Source organism: Acomys minous (genome assembly GCF_964271855.1).
Source record: "Acomys minous genome assembly, chromosome: 2".
NCBI classification, from domain to species: Eukaryota; Metazoa; Chordata; class Mammalia; order Rodentia; family Muridae; genus Acomys; species Acomys minous.
This window is the reverse complement of record NC_140484.1, coordinates 42,192,808-42,215,820: the sequence shown is the minus strand read 5'-3', so window position 1 is coordinate 42,215,820 and position 23,013 is coordinate 42,192,808. Positions and strand designations below refer to the sequence as shown.

The 23,013-nt window shown below is 43.3% G+C and overlaps 1 protein-coding gene across 11 annotated transcripts in view; it reads left to right on the top strand.

Moving 5' to 3' along the window:
* The window catches only part of PRUNE2 (prune homolog 2 with BCH domain), a 266,030-nt gene that overhangs the window by 228,629 nt on the left and 14,388 nt on the right, over positions 1-23,013 (top strand). For 8 of the 11 annotated variants that reach the window (XM_084770071.1, XM_084770078.1, XM_084770079.1 and 5 more), the window contains exons 12-16: positions 5,543-5,716; positions 11,916-12,018; positions 12,560-12,691; positions 14,368-14,454; positions 19,574-19,672. In XM_084770071.1, the coding sequence (XP_084626197.1) occupies positions 5,543-5,716; positions 11,916-12,018; positions 12,560-12,691; positions 14,368-14,454; positions 19,574-19,672 (595 nt within the window). The remainder of the gene's footprint in view (positions 1-5,542; positions 5,717-11,915; positions 12,019-12,559; positions 12,692-14,367; positions 14,455-19,573; positions 19,673-23,013) is intronic. The other 3 variants (XM_084770072.1, XM_084770076.1, XM_084770073.1) reach the window with 1 other exon arrangement.

The window sequence follows — 23,013 nt, the reverse complement described above, 5'->3', positions numbered from 1 at the left end:
CCATCCATCCCACCTGCTCTCACGCCCTCCATCCATCCCACCTGCTCTCATGCCCTCCATCCGTCCCACCTGCTCTCACGCCCTCCATCCATCCCACCTGCTCTCACGCCCTCCATCCATCCCACCTGCTCTCATGCCCTCCATCCACCCCACCTGCTCTCACGCCCTCCATTCGTCCCACCTGCTCTCACGCCCTCCATCCATCCCACCTGCTCTCACGCCCTCCATCCGTCCCACCTGCTCTCATGCCCTCCATCCACCCCACCTGCTCTCACGCCCTCCATCCGTCCCACCTGCTCTCATGCCCTCCATCCACCCCACCTGCTCTCACGCCCTCCATCCGTCCCACCTGCTCTCACGCCCTCCATCCATCCCACCTGCTCTCACGCCCTCCATGTATCCCAGCTGTTCTCAGCTGTCACAGCACTTTTCTCATGGATATACTGACTTGAAACCACATTGAAGACAGCTATGACTGGTCCCTCCCCACCCCCCACACCCTCCGCCTTTTGCTTCGCTGTCTCTGTGGAGTGCTTTGCAACACCACATCTGAGCCTTTTATTTATAAATAGTAAACCTGTCGAGCAAAGCGGTGGTGGCTGAGTGAGCTGGTAATTAAAGCTGCCACTTGCTGACATGGTTCCTTTATTTAGTTGACACAGTCATGCTGAAAGAGGCAATTTAATGACCTCAGTTATTCTAGGTCTTAAACTCAGAGAGGCTGATTTTAATGTATGTTGAACTCTAAAATTTTCACGTTGATTTCAAACAAAAGGTGCCTATCCAAGCACTATTAAAAACAAATAAATAAGCAACCCAACACATCAGCTATCAAAAACATAGAATTTGTGTGAATAGCTATATTCTGTACAGCAGACATGGATAACCACTCTATAGGAAGATGGAATGTAAATATACTTAAAACGTAGTGTATGATGTTATAAGCACTTATAAGCTTTGTGTTTTCAGAATTTTCAGGTAAGCATGTTGAATCTGGCATATACGTTCTGAAGGGAAGTGTTATTCATTCCTCCTAGTTAAGAGTTTGCTTTTGTTTTATTTAGGTTTTTGTTTTATTTTCACTTATTTATATAACCACTTTACAGCCTGATTGCAGCCTTTTCCTTCCTTTCTTCCTAGTCCCACCTTCATACTCTGCTCCCCTCAGTCCCTTTCCCCTTCTCCTTAGAGAAGGGGAGCCCACCCCCCTCCCCCGCCATGGGTACCAACTCACCCTGGCACGTCAAGTCACAAGTAAGCGCATCCTTTCCCACTGCAGCCAGACTAGACAGCCCAGGAAAACAAGGTCAAGTGATGAGATTACAGGTGAACTGTCCACCTGACTATCAAATACTTTTAAGTATAGTTTTTCTTTTTTTATTTGCCCGCATGTATGTCTATGTGAGAGTGTCAGACTTAGAGTTACAGACAGATGTGAGCTCCCATGTGGGTGCTGGGATTTGAATCCGGGTCCTCTGGACTAGCAGCCAATACCCTTAACTGTTGAATCATCTCTCCTGCCATCAGGTACAGATTTTCAAAAGTGGTCATAATTTATTTTACCAAATGGACACGTTTGTAGTGCTTACTGTATTATAAGGAATATATCCTAAGTATTTTAGAGATTGTTCTAGTAAGCCTCATGTGTACTCTATAAAACAGACCATCTTTCCTTCACTGTAGATGAGAGCACAGAGACATGGGAGGTTACATAATGTGACTGCACTTATAGAGCTATAAGTGACTGTGGAAACATTTATTTGAGTAAAAATGCCCCCATAGGCCCATAAGGAGTGTCACTATTAGGAAGTATGGCTTTGTTGGGGGTAGGTGTGGCTTTGTTGGAGGAAGTGTGTCACAGTGCGGATGGGCTTTGAGGTCTCAGAAGCTCAAACCAGGCCCCCGTGGCTCACTATCTCTTCCTGCTGCCTGCTGATCCAAATGTAGCACTCTCAGCTCCCTCTCCCTCCAGCACCACGTGTGCCTGTGTGCTGCCATGCTTCCTGCCATGAGAATCATGGGCTAACCCTCTGAACCGTAAGCCAGCCCCCAGTTACATGTTTCCTTCTGAGAGTTGCTACGGTCATGGTGTGTCTTCACAGCGATAGAACCCTAACCAAGGCAGCATTCAAACCAAGCGTTGTGTTGCGTGGTGTCGGTGCTACTTCCCTGTCTCACAGACTGAGGAGTGAAAAAGGAGAGGACCTTTTACAGGTCCTGCATACAGGAAACCAAGTGTGAAAGCTCAGTTTCATATGTATGGTTCTGTAGCAAAACACTGTTGCTGTGCAAATCTGTCCTTTATAGCCTTGAGGGCTTCTACAACTCCCTCTGTTACTTAGGAGCTAAGGGCTAAATATTTTTCCAGGGTATTTGCCTAGTGTCTCCAGTTTGCTTATGGAAAAACAATTTAATCTCTCCATTAAAAGATGCCAACTTGTTCCCTTCCAATCAGTTTTCCTTTACAGCTGTGTCCTAACAGTTGGGAAATATAATTAAGGCTTGATATTTGTGCCAATGAAATCAGAACTACACAGATAATGAAGGGAGTTGGGGTTAGTCATTCATATGAAGGCTGTTCTCAAGTTGGCTTTCAGAGCATCATGATCCTAAACCTAGAAACAAAATACTCAAAGGTCAAGGGGGCAATGATGACCTCACTCTATTTTCCACACCAACCACGGCATAATTTTTCTCCCTATTCAGAACTTAGGTGTGGTAAAGGCTCCTTATCACGGATGTGGTTAAGACGGTAAAGAATTTGGCCAGTGTGTTTCTGATAAGGACCATCAGCATCAGAAGCAACGCATCCACACGTTTAGCCTATCAAGGTCCCACGTATAGTGACCCCATCTAAGCAGCTGTTCCAGCATTGACCTCTGATGACAGCATTCTGGTAGACAGGCCAGCATTCTCTCAGTCAGTCAGAGCCACACCTTCTGCATCCCTACTGGTGCTCATAACCACTGAGCCATCTCTCCAGCTGTGGATACATCTTCTTACATGTAGGTGTCCAGGTATCCTGGTGCCATTTATTGAAAAGATTATCTTTGTCCATGGTGTTGTCATGGCTTTTTTGCCAAAATAATTTCACTGTGTTTATGGGCTGTGCATTTAAGTGTAATATGTAGGATAAAGACTAGTACACAGTAAAAATGAAAACAAAACCAACTAACCTTAATGAGAAACCAGGTGTGGTGGTGCACACCTTTAGTCCCAGCTGGCAGATCTCTATGAGTTGGAAACCAGCCTGGTCTACAAAAGGAGTCCAGGACAGCCAATGCTATACAGAGAAGCCCTGTGCCAGAAAACCAACACAAACAAACAAACAGAAACCCAAAACATAATGAAATATCCTCAATAAAGGGTATGAAAAAAAACCAGACAAATAAACGTACAAGCATACCCTCCTGCACAGAGCACCCCAGAGAGCTCACCAGGGACAAACTAGAGCAAGCTAGAGTTCCAAACATACTGTCGGAAGTCTGGTGAGTGGTGACTTCACTAAGGTTTAGATGCATGGTAAGTTCATGGAGGAGTTGGAGGAGGGTGCTGGGTTTACTAATGACAGTGGTGGGCATGTGTGTACATGAGCATCAGAAGACACGGCATCTCTGAGCCCACAGTTCTTAGGTATCAGGGACAAGATAAGAAATATGGAACCCGGGATGGAAAAGTGGCTCAGTGATTAAGAGCACTGTCAACTCCCAGCAATTACATGGTGGCTCAGAACCATCTGTAATGTGATCTGATGCCCTCTTATAGCAAGCAGATGTACATATGATAGAGCACTCCTATGCATAAAATAAATAAATATTTAAAAAAAGAAATACGGAACCCGAGAGAGGTAAGATTCGTAGCTGAGTTTCCCAACCCAAATAGAAAGGAAGAAGCAGGAAGGATGCCAGAAAACTGAATGGATATGCACAGGTGCCTCGCTGCTTGATTTGAAGCCATGGTTGCTGCCTTTCATGCTTAGCAATCTGCTGAGTGCTGCTGGGAACATAGTGGAAAGAGAACAGGCCAGGGCTCTGTGGGTGGTATGGCTGGTGAGGTTGGCAAGGAAGGCTAGGGTAGGCTTCCCAGTCTCCAATAGTGAGTCCTGAGTAATTGGTGTGTAATGACCTCCAAATCTCCCAGGATGCAATGCTGCATTGTGGGTAGGCTATCGCTAGTTCCCAGAGCTTGCTCAAGCATTCCTGAGCATCCCCACTTATGTCCCCAGAGTTCAAGTGCTCTGAGTAGGTTTCTAAGCTAACTATGGGGCATGTCAATGGTGATGAGTATTAAAGGTGACTTAGACACAGCCTCTTTAGACTGAGAATCATGCTCAAAGCAGCTTGGTAGCTCAGGAGAGTTTACAGAGCACAGTGTTGACTGTATTCACTGCTAGCTTTGTTACAAGTGTCTGCATTGCTTTACTGCCCATTTTAATACCTGCCGCTGTATCCAGCACCATGGGGTAGGAAGCTCAGCACTGCTGTCACAAGCACTGTGCCACAGGAGCACTGAGGCAAAGAACAATGTAATTTAAATGGTCTTTTTTCACAACATAAAAATAAGAAGGGAAACAGCTCAGAATTGTAGGGTAGGATATAAATAATCTTTTCCTTTAGATGATTTATAGCTGTGAAGAATACCTTTGTTAAACTCTATCAGTACTCCTAGTTTAAAAAAAAATGGTTGGGGGGCTGGAGAGATGACTCAGAGGTTAAGAGCACTGTCTGCTCTTCCATAGGTCCTGAGTTCAGTTCCCAGCAACCACATGGTGGCTCACAACCATCTATAATGAGATCTGGTGCCCTCTTCTGGCCTACAGGCACACATGGGGCCAGAGTACTGTATAAATAATAAATAAATAAATAAATAAAATCTTTTTAAAAAATGGTTAGCAGTTTTATCAGTCGCAGCTTACTCTTTTAGTAAACAATATTATTATTTTGAATGAATAAGAATAAACTTTTTACCAAAGAATACTCAGTGGGGTTTGTTGTTGTTATTATTGTTGTTGCTACTGCTGCTTTGTGAACCCAAAATTTCCAGTCTACTAAGTTGCTTGCTTCTCATTTACTGTATATTCTTTACTGTCACATGTTGTAAACAGTGCATGAGGAGTATCAGACTTGTGTATAAGCATATGCCCCAGCTTCACAGCAGGTCTGGGGCTTCATCCCTGTTGTAAGTCTTACAGAAGAAGTCTAAGTACTGTCATCAAGTAAAGGCTCAAACACTCTAAGGAATCAGGGAGGTAGCCCGAGGAAGCCAAAGGTATCTGGGCCTTAGATGACCAGAAAGATCTATAGTGTGTAGCCTGCATGACCAAGGATGATCTGGTACCAGAACCCCAGCCTCAGCTGTTCCCATCTCAACATGACCTTAGGGAAAGGATTTCAATCAGTCTATAAGGTGGGTGTTGTGTGGTCAGGCTACCTACTGTCTGCCTCCCAAACCATGCGTAGTGTGTGGTTCTAGCAGGCTGCTCTTGCCCGCTTTTCCTGTGGAAGTCTTGCTGTGTCAGCACTGCTCTGTGCTTCACTTCCAGAAGATCCCACAGCCAACAGAAGCTCTGGTCAAGAGTCGGAGTCTATTCCAGAATATACTGCCGAGGAGGAGCGAGAAGACAACCGGCTGTGGAGGACGGTGGTGATCGGAGAGCAGGAGCAGAGGATTGACATGAAGGTCATTGAACCCTACCGGAGAGTCATTTCCCACGGAGGTACTCAGATCTGTACAAGTCTGGGAAATAAGGAAGGCACGCCCTGGTTTTCCTTAGGAAACAAATGTGGGGTTCAATTGAATTCTTGGTACATAGAACAGCTCTGGAGGGTACCCTTAAGTGGCTCCCCTTTTTAGACTCAGCCTGGTAGTTATTTACCCTATCAAACGCTTGCTTTCCTATAAACCACATTAAACTTAGGGCAGACAAAAGTTATCCACAGTCAAAAGCTCCATATTTGGCAAGGGACCCAGGAGCGGGCAGAGTGTGTTTCATCTTTCCAGTGCTTTACCTGGGTGCTCCAGGCACATATGTGACTTTGATCGATTGGAGACTCAGAACACAGACATTGCATTGAATGTTGTTGACTTCAGAAAACATCAATGGCTGTTTGATTTGTCTGCTGCATGCGTCCCTCCCTTTGCTGTGGTCTGGAGGTGCCTCCCTAACTACCTAGCCATCCAAGAAAAAGTGCAAGCTCATGAGGCTTCTGCTGCTGTCAGCACTCTCTCTACCCTAATGAGAACTAGGAAATGAGTTTTGGCAGTGCATTAAGAGGTTTTTTTTTCAGTGCTGGAGGGTTGAAACATACACCAGGGCTTTGCATAACCAGGTAAAGGCTCTACCACTGAGCTGTATACTCAGCCTTTCTTAATACTGCACCAAATCAAGAGAATTCACTTTCTAATGAGCACACAGATCTTGGGCAGCCATCCCTCCCCAAGTACATCTCTCACCTTCCCTTCCATGCACCGTTACCTCCCCTGAGGACCAGAGTCACCCAAGGAAACTGATTGACAGAGAAAATTAATTCCCTTGGGAGCCTTTGACCATGACCTTTCTATTTCCTGCCTCACTGTGTGATGTAGAATGGCAGTGTGGCCCTGTGACGGCTCCTGTGGGCAGGGGTAGGACCCTGGGAGAGGAATCTCTCCTTCAGCTCTTTGGAATGAGGCTGAGGAAAGCTTGCTGAGAGTGGCTGAGGATGTGAGAGTCAGTCCTTCACTGGGATAACAAGAGGAACAGGAACTCTTCTCCAGTGTTCACAGAAATCAGTTTCGCTCCACAGTGCCCTCTGGTATTTTTGGTTTGTTTACTTTGAGGCAGGGGGAAAAAAACTCACATAAAAGTGACCTGTGCTTTCTCTAAAATGCACAGGAAAAAATTAAAAAGTCAGCCGGGGGGTGGTGGCGCATACCTTTAATCCCAGCACTTGGGAGGCAGAGGCAGGTGGATCGCTGTGGAGTTCAAGGCCAGCCTAATCTACCCAGGGAGTCCAGGACAGTCAAGGCTACATAGAGAAACCCTGTTTCAAAAAACAAAAACAAAAACAAAAAAATTAAAAAGTCCGCCAGAATACATTAAAGTCCTATGGTGATGATGTGTGGCCACATTTGCTCTTAGCGCTTTGTCTTAGATTCCCATGTCATGAAAGGCTGGCCCACAGTTCTGATGTCACTAAAAGGCCAATCTACCTCTTGATACATTAGTAGACTTACCTATTTGTCCTTTCAAGCTTAGTCAAATCAAGCAGGTGGGTGACCTGGTGTCCAAGTCACTGGAATCAGGCCAGAGTGGTCACCGGGAATACAGTGGTGGTCAGGACCATCTCTGTCTGTCATGGTCTCTTAAAGTCCATCTATGACCTGAGGGGAATCTGGTTTGCTCAGCTATATCCCTGCTGCCTCCTTCCCTTGGCACTTGCTCCTCTCCACAGCATATTGTGTCATAGCATGTTGTGTGCACTTGTTTTATTTTGCCTGAGTGACTGTCACTTTGTTTTGAAGAGAAGGCAACCTCTCCGTTCCCTGGCTCTGCCTCAGTCTCCTTAAGGCACCCAGCTGCATGAATATGCCTCTGGCTGTATCCTCAGCTTGTTATTAAGAAGCCATCTCCTACAACATGCTGGACAGCTTTTGTGCTCTAGGTAAAAATCGCTCAGATGTTACTTCTGAACTTGACAAAGCTTAGTCTTCCATGATGGAGGCTCACATCATTCTCCTGGACTCTGTGATAACATAGCGTCTTAGCTGCCAACCGAGCTTCTCGGCCTGGCTTCTGGTGAACATGTCAAAACAGACAGGCAGCACAGTGACCACAAGCCTTGTTGCTGTGCTTCCTCCAAATTGGTTCCAAAGATGTTTCCTATCAGCCCCAAGAGAACCATCTGGTAAGACAGTGCTCAGTGCAGCAAACTGTCAGGTGAGGGCAACCAGGGACTTGGAGAAAGTGGTCCAGAGTCAGATGCTGCCTGGTGTTCAGCTGTGTTGGTAATTCACTCTTCAGGTTTGGTGACCTTGGCATGAACACTCTGCGAGTAGTTCAGAGCTCAGTTCAGTCTCTGACCTTGCTACATCCCTTACCTTCTCTGCCCTCACTTATTCTATCATCAGAAAGAGGTGGATTAGGGTACCAGTCTTCACATCCTGTGGTCCCATGAGTAACATTCTTGCCATCTGCTTAACTCCGCCCCCAAAAGCACAAAGCATGATGGGTGGTTTTACGTAGCCCATGTCCTGGGGTCATTGAAAGGTTTTTTTGTTTGTTTGTTTGTTTTTGTTTTTTTGTTTTTAACTTAGAGCTAAGAATAAAGTCACTGACTAACCAAGGGCTGTCATACCAGAGGGTGTTAACAAGCAGTTTCCTTTCTTGTTCTCTTTTTACTTCTCTTATTTCACTCTAGGAGACTCAGGTAACCTTCGCCACAGTATTGCTGGACAAAGGAGCCTAGGAAGAGTGAGCGGAAGGGTTGCTGGCTGGTGTGTGTGTGTGTGTGTTCTGTTGCTCCCGTGACATCTTTCCTTCTCTCTCCATTCCATTTGCTGGCCAGCAAACTTGTGTCACATCTCTTTCATACCTCTTGTGTCACCTCAGGTAAGGTCTGCCATCACTGCTCCATAGGGCCTAAGGAGGCTCCATGGCGGGATCACTGACACCCCTGCGCCCAGAGCAGACATCCTACACTCACCTCTTGTTTGTGAGAACAGAGTCAGACAAATTACATATGCATAACAACCAAACTCTAAACCAGACCTGTGATTCCAGCTCCTTGGGAGTCTAAGACAGGGAGGGTTTCTAAATTTAAGGCTTTTCTAGGCTGTAGAGCGATTCAAGACCAAGCCTATCCGCTTAGTGGGACCCTGACTCAAAATGAAATGTAAAAATCAGACTGAAGATGTGGCTCAACAGTAGAACTCTTCCATAGCCTGCACAGGACTTAGTACAATCCCCGGGACAAAGAGACAGACAAAACAAGGTTCATACGAATTATGCTGTTACCAATAGACAACTTTACCTGAAGAGTGGCAGGATCTGAGGCAGGAAGTAAGGGGTTAGCTGGTTGCAGAAAGCATCAGTCCAGAGGACTAAAGAGCAAAGTTCCTCACTCCACCTACTGCTTTTACCCAGTTTTTGTTGTGTTTTGTTTTGTTTTTTGTTTTGTTTTGTTTTGTTTTTTAGATAGGGCCTAGTTATGTGACCCAGGGTAGCCTTGAACTCATAATCTTCCTGCCGTAGCATCCCATGTGCTGTGATTGCCAGCCTAGGCTGCTGCACCTAACTGGTGAACAGCTGTTTTTCATGTATGTCCAAAGCTTCACTACGAAGCTATCAGTTCACAACTCAGGGGGCAAACTATCACGTGGAAATCCTTTTCTTTCATTGCCTTCTTTGCATCACCCCCTCTCCTCTTATTTTCTTCCCTTTCGTTCTGCCCCATTTCTTCTGCAGCTTCTCTACCCAAAGTGCCTAGAGCCACTTTTATTTGTAAACTCAGCAACGTTTGTACAAAGATAAGCCTTCACTTAGACAGCGTCTCTGTGGACTGCTTTGTTAGATGACACAGAGATTGAGGCACCGCAGCATCCTAAGCACATGTAGCATTTCTTAGGAATTTTCCAGAAGCAGAAAAGGTAACCAAAGAGTCCTATCTCGATGGTTCTGATGCCTGGAGCTGAAAGCTACATTTAAAAAAGATGTGCTCATGTCTGCTTTTCCATTAGGATTATGGCGTTGACTCTCCTGTGTTGGACACTAATGTCGTCCTGTGCTGTCTGAACTGCATGTCTTTATCTTAGCTCGCTCCGACATCCCTTGTGGATTTCTATTTGTCGCTGAGTCCTCTGAAATTAAAATTGTTTGAAACAGGAACTTCTCACATAAAAAATATGTCTCGAGATTTCCTTCATGTTAAGGTTCTAAAATGCAGCTGGCAAATAACCACATAGTGAGAGTTTTGGAACTGAAGCGGCAAGTCCAGAGGGAGACTGAGGGGATGCTGTCTCACAAATGTGCTATACCAGATGTAAAAATTGACGTAGGTAGCATCTTGTAAGATACATGGCAAAAACGCCCTGTACTACACTCCAAATTAGTCACGCTTACAAGCCCACAACTGGATGTATTTTTAGCACCTTCCCTCTGCTTCATTGGTGATAGTCATGATTGGTGTCTTTGTAGGGGACATCTTATTAAACTGTCCCTCAAGAGGGTGCCACCACAATACTGCCACCACGTTCCTGCTATATCACCGCTAGAGACATATCACAGCTCTGAAAGGAAAATGACACATACTGACTTCTGGGAGAACAGGATCAGGCATAGGAATACTCTTGTCCTGCCCTGCTTAAAGCTTCAAAGGCATCCCCATGTAATGAGTATAGATTTGAAACCTTAGGATGTCAAGTACTAGTATGTTAACAGGCTGATGAGATGGCTAAGCAGGTAATGAAGGGCTCTCCCTGCCTGGAGACATGTGCTTCATGCCCAGAACTCCTGTGGTAGAAGGAGAGAACTGATTCCCATAAGTTGTCCTCTGACCTCCAGAAGTGTGCCAGGGAACATGTTTGTACGGGCATCAAACTCAAACACCAAATATAAATAAAGAAGAAAAACAAAGGTAAGTAGGATCTGCTGGTGTGGGTCTACAATCCAGCCTCTCAGGAAGCTGAAGCAGGAGGATTGCAAGTTTAAAGGCCTACCAAAGTTACAGAGTGAGTTCAAGATAAGCTTGACAATGTAGCAAGACCTTGTACAAAAATAACTAAAGGCTGGAGAGGTAGCTCACTGGTGGAGAGGTTGCTAGGCTGCTCAGGACTCTAGGCTCAGGCCCTAGTATTACACATGGACATGTTTAAAACTGATCAAGGCTGAGGGTATCTCAGTGCTAGAGTATGAGGTTAGCATGTGTGAGGTCCTGAGTTCAGTCCCCAGGACTCCCCCGATGACAGTCCAGGGCATCGGTTTCCTCTTTAAGTATGAGGGACATATTTCATTCCACATACTTACCCATGGGAAGTTGACCAGCGCCTGCCATCCATTTCAGAAATGAGCTCTGAGGAAACAGAACCCTTGTGGGAAAGATGCTAAAATGATGTCAGTTATTTCAAAAGATGGGGATGATGTCCTGAGATGTATCTGTATCCCTTGACTTTCAGAGTTTGAATGGTGGATCTACTTGCATTTCACAGATCCTATTTTTCTCAGCTCCACCTGCACTTCCACCTCCCACCCATCTCATCCCTAAATGGTTCTCAGGTTTTGCCAAATGCATATATTTTCATAGGGCTCAAAGTGAACTGAGGGAGGCCCTTTTTTTAGTACATTGCTTTCCCTAAGAGGTGAGGCTGTGAATTCCTTGCCGTTATTCTGGGGCTGGCCAAAAGTTACTATGTATTCCTGCTCTTCCTGATATAGCCAGAGAATCCAGTATCACTACAGTCAAAGGACTAGGCCTGGAAATCAAAATAAAGGTATTTTTCATGTCTCTCTTCTAAGTCCTGGTTTTTAGAGTATGTGAGCCTGGGACTGTATTGCAATTCACTGACTAAATTGTCACAGCTAACTGGATCTATAACAAAAAAGAATTAAAATATGTTCATAGAACCTCTTTCTCAGCCATCAAAATGAAATTTTATAGTGATTACCTTTTTTGAAATTAGTATTGTTTAATTTAGAGACTTATGAGTCAAAGTGTCTCATATTATACATACAAGACTATATAAACATGTTAACCACTAAAAGATAAACACATGTATATATACATGCAGAACACTTCATGATGTATTTCACACACACACACACACACACACACACACACACACACACACTGGGCAAGACTTCAGATTTCTTGTTGTAGGAGCAACATCACCTTGATAAAGGGATTTCATTCGGTTACACGTATCTTCTCGTTTGTTCCCAGGATACTATGGGGACGGTCTGAATGCCATCATTGTGTTTGCTGCCTGTTTTCTGCCAGACAGCAGCCGGGCGGATTACCACTATGTCATGGAAAACCTTTTCCTGTGAGTGGTGATTGGGTTGACATCTGTGGGCATGTGATGGCTGATAAAGCATCTTTAACTGAGCGGGTATAAGCTGTAGCTGGTCCAAAGTCTTTGATAAGAAGCCAGTAGAATTTCAGTCAGAGCCTTGCTCTAGGTGAATAGAGGAGAAAGAAAATGAGCCAAGTTTGGCCTATACTTAAAACATTGTGACATTTCCTTTGGGCAAAGAATTGTTTTTGTTCCTGATAAGATGGTCTTAGTGACGGAAACCTGCCTTCATTGACTTTTGCCCTTGCTTAATCTGGGTTGCCCTTTATGTTTGATAACATTGCTGACATTTCTTTTGTCAGCTTTTAAACCCACATATTGTTTGAGGGTGGCTGCATATATACAAACAGAAGGGCAATGGTAGTGCATTGTTCGCAAGAAAAAGAGATCACGCACCACTATTCTTCAGTGTCATTCACCCTGTAATTTGAATGTTACTTAATTATGGTGTAAATAGAGTGGAACCTTTCATGTGTGAACTGAAAACATTTCTCTTCCTTCCTGTGATCAGATATGTAATAAGCACCTTAGAGCTGATGGTAGCTGAAGACTACATGATTGTGTACTTAAATGGTGCAACCCCAAGGCGCAAGATGCCAGGGCTAGGCTGGATGAAGAAATGCTACCAGATGATTGACAGACGGTATGTGGGTACCACCATTTAATTGATGTTTTGACTCCCTCAGTAGCTCTCTAGATAGATAGATAGATAGATAGATAGATAGATAGATAGATACCAGGTTACTCATACATGAAAGAACAAGATGTAAAAATATTAATGGAAGTACCGTGTAATGCCTGAAGCTAATCCACCCTAGACTTTGCTGGCTGTAATTCTGAAGCTGGCATCCACTTTACCTTGCAGGTATAACTTGAATGGACAAACCTAAGAAGCCATGAGTCTTTAATGGTGTCATGTGACCTGGCTACTGTTTTATATACTAGCATACTGATGATTTACAACTATTGGGTTCTTATTTCGGCATTTGTGTCAGTTCAAGGCAACTGCTAACCCAGCACTGCCTTTGTGTGCACCTTCCCCAAGATACTTACCTTTCTACTTAGACAAACTTTATTGTCCTGTATAGAAAAATCAAAATACCAAACTACTAATTTATGACACGAGTATGTATTAGATCCCATTAGTTGAGGCTTCTTTCATAATGTCCTGAGAGTGCCTCCATTACCATTTGCAACAATAATAAAGCAGCCTTTGTTAATATTAAAAAAAATGTGCCTGAGAACCACATTAATTAAAATAGTAAATTTTCTTTATATTTAAGAACAAAATAAGGCTTAGTCAAACTAAATAAACTGTCAAGGGTCAGAAGAGGCAGCTTAGCGGGAACAATATTTCCTAACAGACCCAAGGCACTGCGTCCCGTCTCCTGCATCGACCTATAATCCCTGCATTCGGGAGGTGGAGGCAAGAGGATCAAAAGTTAGACGTCACCCTTAGTTACGCAGTGAGTTTGCGGCCAACCCAGGCCGCACAAGGCCCTGTCTCAAAGCCAAAAGCAATAAACAGAAAACAGTAATTAACAGTCTAAATTGTTACTGGGAGCATATTCTTTTCAAGGCAACAAAGATAAATCTGACAAAGTTCAACAGCATCACAAAGCAAAAATATGCCAGTTGTTATCCATGTGTGTACTGTAAGAGTATTGCCCTTCTCTCTCACATTCGTGCCTGTGGGAAAATGAGATTTAAGTCTCAAGCTATGTCTCAAAAAATCATGTCAGGAAGCTGGGAGAATAGCTTAGTTTATGAAGTGCTTTTTAGGCAAGCAAAGGGACCTGAGTTCAATTCCCAACACACACACAGAAAACAACAACAACAACAACAACAACAACAACAACAACAGCAGCAAAACAAACTATGTGTGCTAGTGCATGCTTGTATGCCTAGTAACGGGCAGGCAGAGACAAGTCAATTCCTAGAGCCTACTGCCTAGCCGTGGAGTCTGATCAACAAGCCTCAGGTCTCAAAGAAAGGCTGTGTCTCCTGAAGATTGACGCAATGACACTTGAAATGGGATTCTCTGCAGGAATGGATATATGCCTAGACACACACTCATGCATATGAACACATACACACACACACACACACACACACACACACACACTTGAGGAGAGTGAGAGAGAAAAACAAACAAAGGGAATTTTTGAAATGAACCCTGGACATTCTATACATCAGAAATTATAACTTTCCTAGAACCCCTCCCTAAAAGTGCATGTATTCTTATTTGGGTATCTATTTTCTGTTTCTGGTGAAAAGTTCATTAACAAGAATATAGAATTGTTTCTTTTTTCAAATTAGGTTGCGCAAGAATTTGAAGTCATTCATCATCGTCCATCCGTCTTGGTTCATCAGAACAATCCTTGCGGTGACTCGACCTTTTATAAGGTATAACTGTGACAGTCACAAGGCTTGGTGTGTTTTCAGAGTATGCAAGTTTTCCTGTAACAAGGATTTGAAAGCTGAGAGCATCCAGGGGAGCTTAATTTACCTCTACCTTCCTGAAAGGACACTTTGGACCATGCACCAAGAGCGCTTGTATAAAGGGCGAGATGTGACGGCACACCTGTAATCTCAGCACTCAGGAGGCTAAGGCAGGAGAATTACAAGTTATGAGGCATTGGGCTCCATAGCAAACCCTTTCTTTATAAAGTGGTAATTACTTCACATAAATATTATCCCCAACAATTACAAAACCAAACCTCTAAATTGCTTCCTGTAAGTGTGGAGGGTAAAGTAGTGAGAGTGCCATGCTACACAGGAGGAAGACTAACCAACACTTTACAGAGATGTGTTATTTTGTATGAAATAGACATTTTGGATGACATGAGACAGTAAAGTCTAGGTAGGACAAAAGTATGAGCCTTAAGTGGGTCATTTCTTCTGGGCAAGAACGGTGCATATACCAAAATTGGGTGAAGAATCTGAGTAGCAGTTTTGAGAGTTATGTTGGGCTCAAATGTAAGGATTCATTGCTCTTATTCAGCAAATATTCAACACTTGACTTAGGTACTATCTAGCGTTATGTTTGAATATGTAAAGAAAATAAGATAGTTCAGAATATAGTAAAATTTGAAACAATTTAATAAATGGAATGGTGTTTATTTTCCAGAAACCTTTTAAAAATAGAGTAAGATCTCACATACCATCAAGGAAGATAAATATATTTTCCTGAATCAGTTATTAATGAATTTTTCATGAGAATTACAATTAACTATTGAAGAAAATAATTAAATACAAAATGTGTGTTTGTGTTTGTATATATTGTCTGCATATATGTAAAATGGATGTGTTTGTCTTTTAACTGTACCTTCTAGATTTTTTAGAGAGGGTTGGATTTATAATAATAATTAAAAGAATAAAAAAGTACAAAATTTTTTGTATGGGTATGTGCACATGAGTGCAGTTTCTTCTGGAGGCCAGAAGAGGGCATCTAATCCCATTGACCTAAAGTTACTTGCAGGTGTGAGCCACCCAATGTGGGTGCTCAGAACTAAGTTTGGATCTTCTGCAACAGTAGTATATATCTTACTGCTGAGCCTTATCACCAGCCCCCCAAAATTTGGCTCTTAGAAAATGATTTTTGGCTTTTTGGCTTTTGAGACAGGGTCACTCTGTACCCCAGACTGGCCTGTAACTCATTAATTAGCCAAGGCCATTCTTGAACTCACTGAAAACCTTCTGCCTCAACATCAATAACTTCTTCTTCAACCTCCTCCTCCTCCCTTCTTTTTTGTTTTAGTTTTATTATTGTTTGTTCGTTCGTTTGTTTGTTTTTGAGATAGGGTCTCTATGTAGTCCTGACTGTCTTAGAGCTTACTGTGTAGAGCAGGATGGCCTCAAACTCACAGAAATCATCCTGCCACGGCCACCTGAGTTCTTGAAGGAAAGTCATGTGCTACCAGGCCTAACCCTGCCTCAACTTCTTGAGTATTGGGATGATAGGCAAAAGCCATCATGTCTTACATAGACAATTTTTAGTAAAATATTCCTTGCTATATAAATTTAAAATTTGATAATGGCTTAACACAGTAGCTTAGTGGTAGAATCCTTGCCTGCGATGTGCAATGTGCAAGGCCCTGGGTTCAATTCCTAAGACTGTAAAACAAATAGAACCAAATCACCTAAAGTGGATGCCAGCGAACATCAACTCAAAGAGATCAGCCAATGGTTTAGGTCTTATAGATAACTCTGGTTTTGGTCACAGATACTCAAATCACCCAGAGATGCTTCACAAACAAGTAATTGACCATGATCTAGTAAAATTTTATTTTAGATCATCACAAAATATTGTTGACTAGTGTTCTTTTTAGCCATTTAAAAAACTATATGAACAGGGCTGGAGAGATAGCTCAGTGGTTAAAAGAAGTTATGAAACAAGCACAAGGACTGGAGGTCAGGTCCCAACATCCATATAAAACTTCAGCATGGTCCTGAACACTCCAGTAACCCCATCTGAGACGGAATGGCCTAGCTAAAAAAGCACAGGCTCTAGCCTCAGTGAGCGATCCCGCCTCAAAGGAAAAAGGCAAAGACTAATGGAAAGCAACATTTGATGTTTTCCTGTGTCTTCTGCAGGTTTATGAGCACACACACACACACACACACACACACACACACACACACACACACACACACACACACACGCCATGGCTAAAGAACATCTTTGGTGAACGTACATGAGACATTTAGTTTATTAAAATGAGCTACTTGTCTGTGCCAAGGACTCAATTAGTCACAAATGACTGAGAACTTGCACAGCTCAGTTGCTGCCCCCAGGAATGCCAAGCCTTGCTGTGGATACAGGCAGAGAAGTCAGCAGCTACCACACTAAGTGAAGTACTTTATGGGGGTGATATCTCTACATAAGGATGAGTTTGGGGGTAATGTATGGAAAACAATGGATAAAAGGGTATATCTAGGCTATCTCTAAGGTGAATTTCGAGGGACAAGGTGGTTTAGCCAGCCAAATCTAAGAAGAAAAGCAATCCAAGAAGAGGAAAGGGCAGACCGAGACACAGAGGAGAGAGCATGGTGTACTTAAAACTCTCTGTTCCAGTGAGCAAAGCATCAGAGAGGTGAGGCACACCCTCTGCCTCTCTTCTCATTGTCTGTCTTGTTTTTTATTAGAAGCCCAGTCTAGTAGCAAGCTTCAGGGGAAGGACTTTCAAAGACTATACAGCACATTTTTGGAAATGTATGTTGACCCAAGACTTGGCTGAAAGATTGGAAGTGATGCTGTAAACAGGCGGACTGTTCACCGGTCACAGCGTGTGGTGAGAGCCACCAGGAAAACATAAATGATAGATCTGTAGAGGAGAACATGTGAAAAGCTGCTGAGCGGAACGAGCAGTGCTCACAAAGGCAAGGAGTAGAAGTGACGGGCAGACCACACGATCCGGAGAACTCGGGCGACTGAAACCAGGGAAGAATTTTAGATCACTGAGCACCAATAATAAGAAAAGGCATTTTCAGAAATGCATCTCATTGTTTCAAGTAGTGCCAGGTTCTCCCCTGAACAGCTGCCAGTTCCCCAGAGACAAACTCTCCACTCAGTTTCCTCCAGCTCCTTCTGGGTGCATCTACGCACTTACGCACATCTAAGATGATCCCATGTAGTTACAGACTGTTCGTACCTCAAACCCAACTTTATTGCTTCATTGGGATGTAGCTTTGAATGTCGAGCTTCCTAACTAAAACTTTGAAAAAGTTTTAAAAAAAATTATTTTAATTTCACCTAAAAAACCGAGAGAGGCATATAAGTCTACACATGCTTTTAAACTATAATCAAATTTTGTAGTCTGGAAATACTCATAATAATTTTGCTTGCTAAAAATGAATGGACAAGGGACGGCAACTAACCCTTAACCCAGGACCGTGGGGAAGTGAGGCTCAGCACTGAGGGGAAACGAGGCTCAGCACTGTGGGGGAGTGAGGCTCAGCACTGTGGGGGAGTGAGGCTCAGCACTGTGGGGGAGTGAGGCTCAGGAGTGTGAGCGCTCAGGCTGGCCTGCACAGCCTCTCCAGGCTCTTCCACTGAATACTGCTGAGACCCTCGCTCCATTTCAGCTTATTTCACCAGAATATAATAAGAAAAATCAGTTAGTTCCCACAAATCACTTAAAGCAGTGGCCATATACCACACAGTTTCCTCAAAGAGTCAGTGCTTGGTTTCTATGGGGTCTTCACCTACAGATTCAGCCATCTACTGATAGAAACTATTAAACAGGAAAAAATATTCTCTGAACGTATGCAGATTCTCTAGGGATTTTTTTTGTTTTTGTTGTTATTGTTTTTGTTTGTTTGTCTTTTCCCTATATTGGCATGGTCTTGACATTGCACTACGTACTTATTACAAGTACTCAGAGACCATTTTCAGTATGTGTGCATAGATCATGTGTAAATTCTACAGCAGTTTTTGAACAGATTTTAAACATCATTGGATTTGGGGCATTCAGGGTCGAGTGGAGGTTCCTGGAACCGATCCACCATGAACGGTGAGGGAGAACTGTATGTAAAATCTAAAAGCATGGAGCTTACGGAGGAAGAGTAGATTGGGAAATGCAAGTCACCAGTGTTGTAAGATGCTCAAAGGGCACACAATTTCAGTTAGGAAATGAAAAAGTGCAAGAGAACCCTTATGCAACATGATAGCTAGCAGTGATAAAAATGCTTTATATTTTCAAATTTCTAAGAGGGTAGACTCAGAATGCTCTGACTACAAAAAGGAAAAAAAGAAAAAGAAAATGAGGATATGAAGTGACGTGTTACCCAGTATAACTTAACTGGGTACTTGGTACTTCAGAGCACCTGCTGTATACATTAAATACACATACACATATATGTGTGTGTATGTGTATAATTTTTGTCAATTAAAAATAGTAATGGCAATTCTTACTGTTTCTAATTGGCCATTATATATGTATGTATGTGTGTATATATACATATATGTGTATATGTATATAGCTATTATATGTATAACATATAACAATAATAAAAAAGAGATCATGAATCTGGGATGGGGAGAAGAGTTAGAGGTGGAGAAGAAGGGACAGGTGCCAAGGAGATGCAGTGCTCATGTATGAACTTCTCAAAACAATATTACAAATGGTAATAAAGCAGTGCCTGGCCCTTAGCCATAATAATGTCTAAGATGTGGGGTCAAGATGCAGTTGAGCATGTGTGAGAGTCTGGGTTTCGTCCTCATTGCAAATAATGTAGAAAAAAACTTTAAGAAAGTCTTCAGACAGGGCGTGGTGGCGCACGCCTTTAATCCCAGCACTTGGGAGGCAGAGGCAGCTGGATCCCTGTGAGTTCGGGGCCAGGCTGGTCTACAAAGTGAGTCCAGGACAGCTAAGGCTACATAGAGAGAACCTGTCTTGAAAAAACAAACAAACAAACAAACAAAAAAAGAAAGTCTTCAGGAAGACAGAATGGCTATAGGAGGGAAATGTAGCAACTGACAATATGAAGCTCTTCTCTCTCTCTCTCTTTTTTTCTCTTCCAGCTCAAAATTCAGCAGTAAAATTAAATACGTTAGTAGTTTATCTGAGCTGAGTGGGCTGATCCCAATGGATTGCATCCACATTCCAGAGAGCATCATCAAGTAAGTCTGAGCTTTGGAGCACTGGTGAGAAATAACACACACTGGAGAAGCGGGGGTTGGGGTGGGGGACACTCTCACTTCTAGAATGATGGGAAATGTTAAGTATTATCCAAAAAAATGAAACATTTGCTCTAACCTACAAATTACTATTCTTTCATATCCTCTTTCACACAAACTTGTAATGATTAATTACTGACTTTTTTTGTTTGTTTGTTTGTTTGTTTGTTTGTTTGTTTTGAGACAGGGTCTCTCTGTGTTAGCCTTGGCTGTCCTGGACTCGCTTTGTAGACCAGGCTGGCCGTGAACTCACAGCGATCCACCTGCCTCTGCCTCCCGAGTGCTGGGATTAAAGGCGTGCGCCACCACGCCCGGCCCTACTGACTTTTTAAAACACAGTATTTCATACAATACATTTTGATCACATTTCCCAATTAAGATTAACTACTGCCTATTTGTTGTTTGTTTCTACTCTGGAGGCAGCATGTACTTAACAGTAACTAGGACATTTATAGCTGTGACCCTCTACATTAAGATCTTCCCAAAATTTGGATTTTTTTTAATTAAATAATTTAGCTACATGACCCCAGGAAATGGATTTAAAAAAAAAAAAAACAAAACAAGAAAAGAAAGGACTATTTCCTTCAAATATCTACCCCTCCCCACATTGTACTCATGATTGCTTTCAGACAGGAGATCAGATAATAGAGAGCCTTTGTTGAGGAGCGGGTGTGGTAAGAAATAGTTTCCTTGCTTAGGACCAGGGAAGGAAGCGGCCTGTGGGTAGAAATTCCATGTACTTTGGATGTCAAGACTTTGTCTGAAAGTAGTAATAAAAGTTAACTCCAAGTATTTGGAACTGGACTATGAAGAAGAAGATGTTAGAGAAGGGACATTCTTATCTGGTACATTGTTGCAAAGAACCATTAATTCTCCGTGCACCCTGCCTTTGTCTCTCCTTGTAGCTGATTAACCCATTCTTGTTTCATTAGAGCCCTAAGAAAAAGACAGGGGGTGTGTATCTCCCTCCAGAAAACAGATAGCAGCAGACCTTCTGACAGGCCTCCAAAAGGGGTCAAGAGCACACTCATAGAAGCTGGGCTCTTCTTGTTTCCATTACTGTTTACCACAGAACACAGAAGAGCTGTGTTTGTATAGCTCACCCAACTTATATTAAACCCCATTTCACAGATGCCAGCAAAGTAAGTCAGTAAGAAGTTACTAATGGGAAGTAGGAGTAGAGGCACGGTTAGGACCAGAGTTCAAATCCAGGTTAGCCTGTCACCAAACGTCCACATGGTTTTCTAGTTGGGTCTTCATCTTTCTTCAAGTGTCACCCCTAAGCTCAGTAGCTCACAAGTAGATGCATTTGGTTTCACGGGACACTGATAGACTATGGTCGGGTGGCTCAGCTGAGGCAAACAGTTTATGAGATCCTAATCAGGGCTTCCGTCCTCAGGGGCTTCACTGATTCCTCACAAGCAGTGCACCCTCCAGCTCTGGCCCGCATGCCATAAGCAGCACCCTGTCTCCAAAACACACTCTTCTTTTAAAACACAGTGGTGGTAAGCAGGGGTTCTTGGAAGCAATGGAACCCTCAGACGAGCTGCAGCCGGTGGGATGGTGCCGATGGTCCTGGAAAATTAACTGCCACCAAAAGTTGCACCAGGCCAGTGCCTTCTAGGTCCTTTATCCCAAAGATTCAAAGAATGAATTGTACAGACAATGGGGAAGGTGACCTTTAGAAAGTTTATTATAGGTTCATAGACGAGATTTGTAGACAAGACACCAGGAAAGGGGGCCATCAAGTGTCTGTATCTAGGGGTTATCAAGACTTTTCTAGATTGAGACACATGGAGGGGCATGGAAGGAGATCTGGTTGCCCCAGTTGTCCCACCCAGCAGGTATTTGTGTGCCCCAGCTTTTGTCACAGCATCATATATAGCTCCCAGAGAATAGTATTCCTTGCTGTGTAAAAGCAAAAGGATAACAAGAAATCAGATCAGGACAGGAGGCCCCAAACACACTAGCATTTCTAGCCTGCAGCCAGGACAGAACTACAGGCTTTTCCTTGGCTTCTGTCCAAGGACAAAAATCAGAACTGCTCCTTTTGGGGGTGGGGGTGGGAAATTCCCCTAAAACTGCCTGATAAGCTCCTATCTCCCATTCTCATCATTTGCCCACAACCTCTTTACAAAAGATGACAAGGACATTGTCTCTTCCTAAGGGAGGGAGCGCTGGCCATTTTCCAGAAACACAGCAGGGCTTCCATGGTGTGGCAAACATAACAGAATGGAAAGAGGCAAATTCAGTTTGAACCTTCCCTCCTTCTCCTCAATGCCTCTGAGACTTCAGGCAGCCCGTGAAAACCCTCTGATGTTTAATGTTCACATCCGTAAAACAGGGACGTAATTCTTGGAGCACGGATTGAATACGAACAGTGAGCAGAGGGTTGAATACGAACAGTGAGCAGAGAGCCGTGGGCACAGATCTTGGAGTACAGAGTGCTACTGGTTATGACTGAAATGCAGTGGAGACTCACTGTCGGGGGCAGGTGTTCAAATGAGAAGCTAGACATGGCCGGGTACTTTCCGTCTATTCTGAAGGGTTGCATTTTGGAAACGTCCCTTCAAGAAGAAAGGTTGCATTTAGAAAGACTTGTTTTCTGGAGGAAGAACCTGGCACTGTGGGTCCCCACTCCCGACTTCACCTGTGTTTCCTCCTGTCATTATGATACATCTCACAGAGTCTTTTCTGCCATTTCTTTTACTAGTCCTCATTGCTTCATTTTTCACACTGCGAATTTTTCAAATTGGCACAGCCTAATTATTTTCTTTTACTGAATACCATTCAAAGCATCTGATCCCAGCCAGTCCCAAGACCGGAATTCAGGCTGGGTGGAGCCTGGCATCATTGGGATAAAATGCAGTTTATATTCGTTCATTGATTACAGTTGGTTCTCATTGGCTGGGGACAGTTGTGTTCAAAAAAGTCATTGGAGACGCTCAGTCAACACTGAGCTATTATTCCTGAAGGAAATACAAGGTGGGGGAAGGGAGGCCCCGTCTGCCTCTGTTTGCAGTGTATTCATCACTTACCAGTATATAACCTTGTTCTGTTGTTGTTGTTGTTGTTGTTGTTGTTGTTGTTGTTGTTACCTACCAGTAGATAACCTTGGTTTTTCATTACCTACCAGTAGATAACATTGGTTTTTTTTAATATCTACCAGTATATAACCTTGAATGTGTGTTTTTTTTTCATTACACATCAATATATAACCTTGGTCCTTCATTGTCCACCCGTATACAACATTGGCTTGTGTGTGTCCCTCCTTGAGAAAGGTC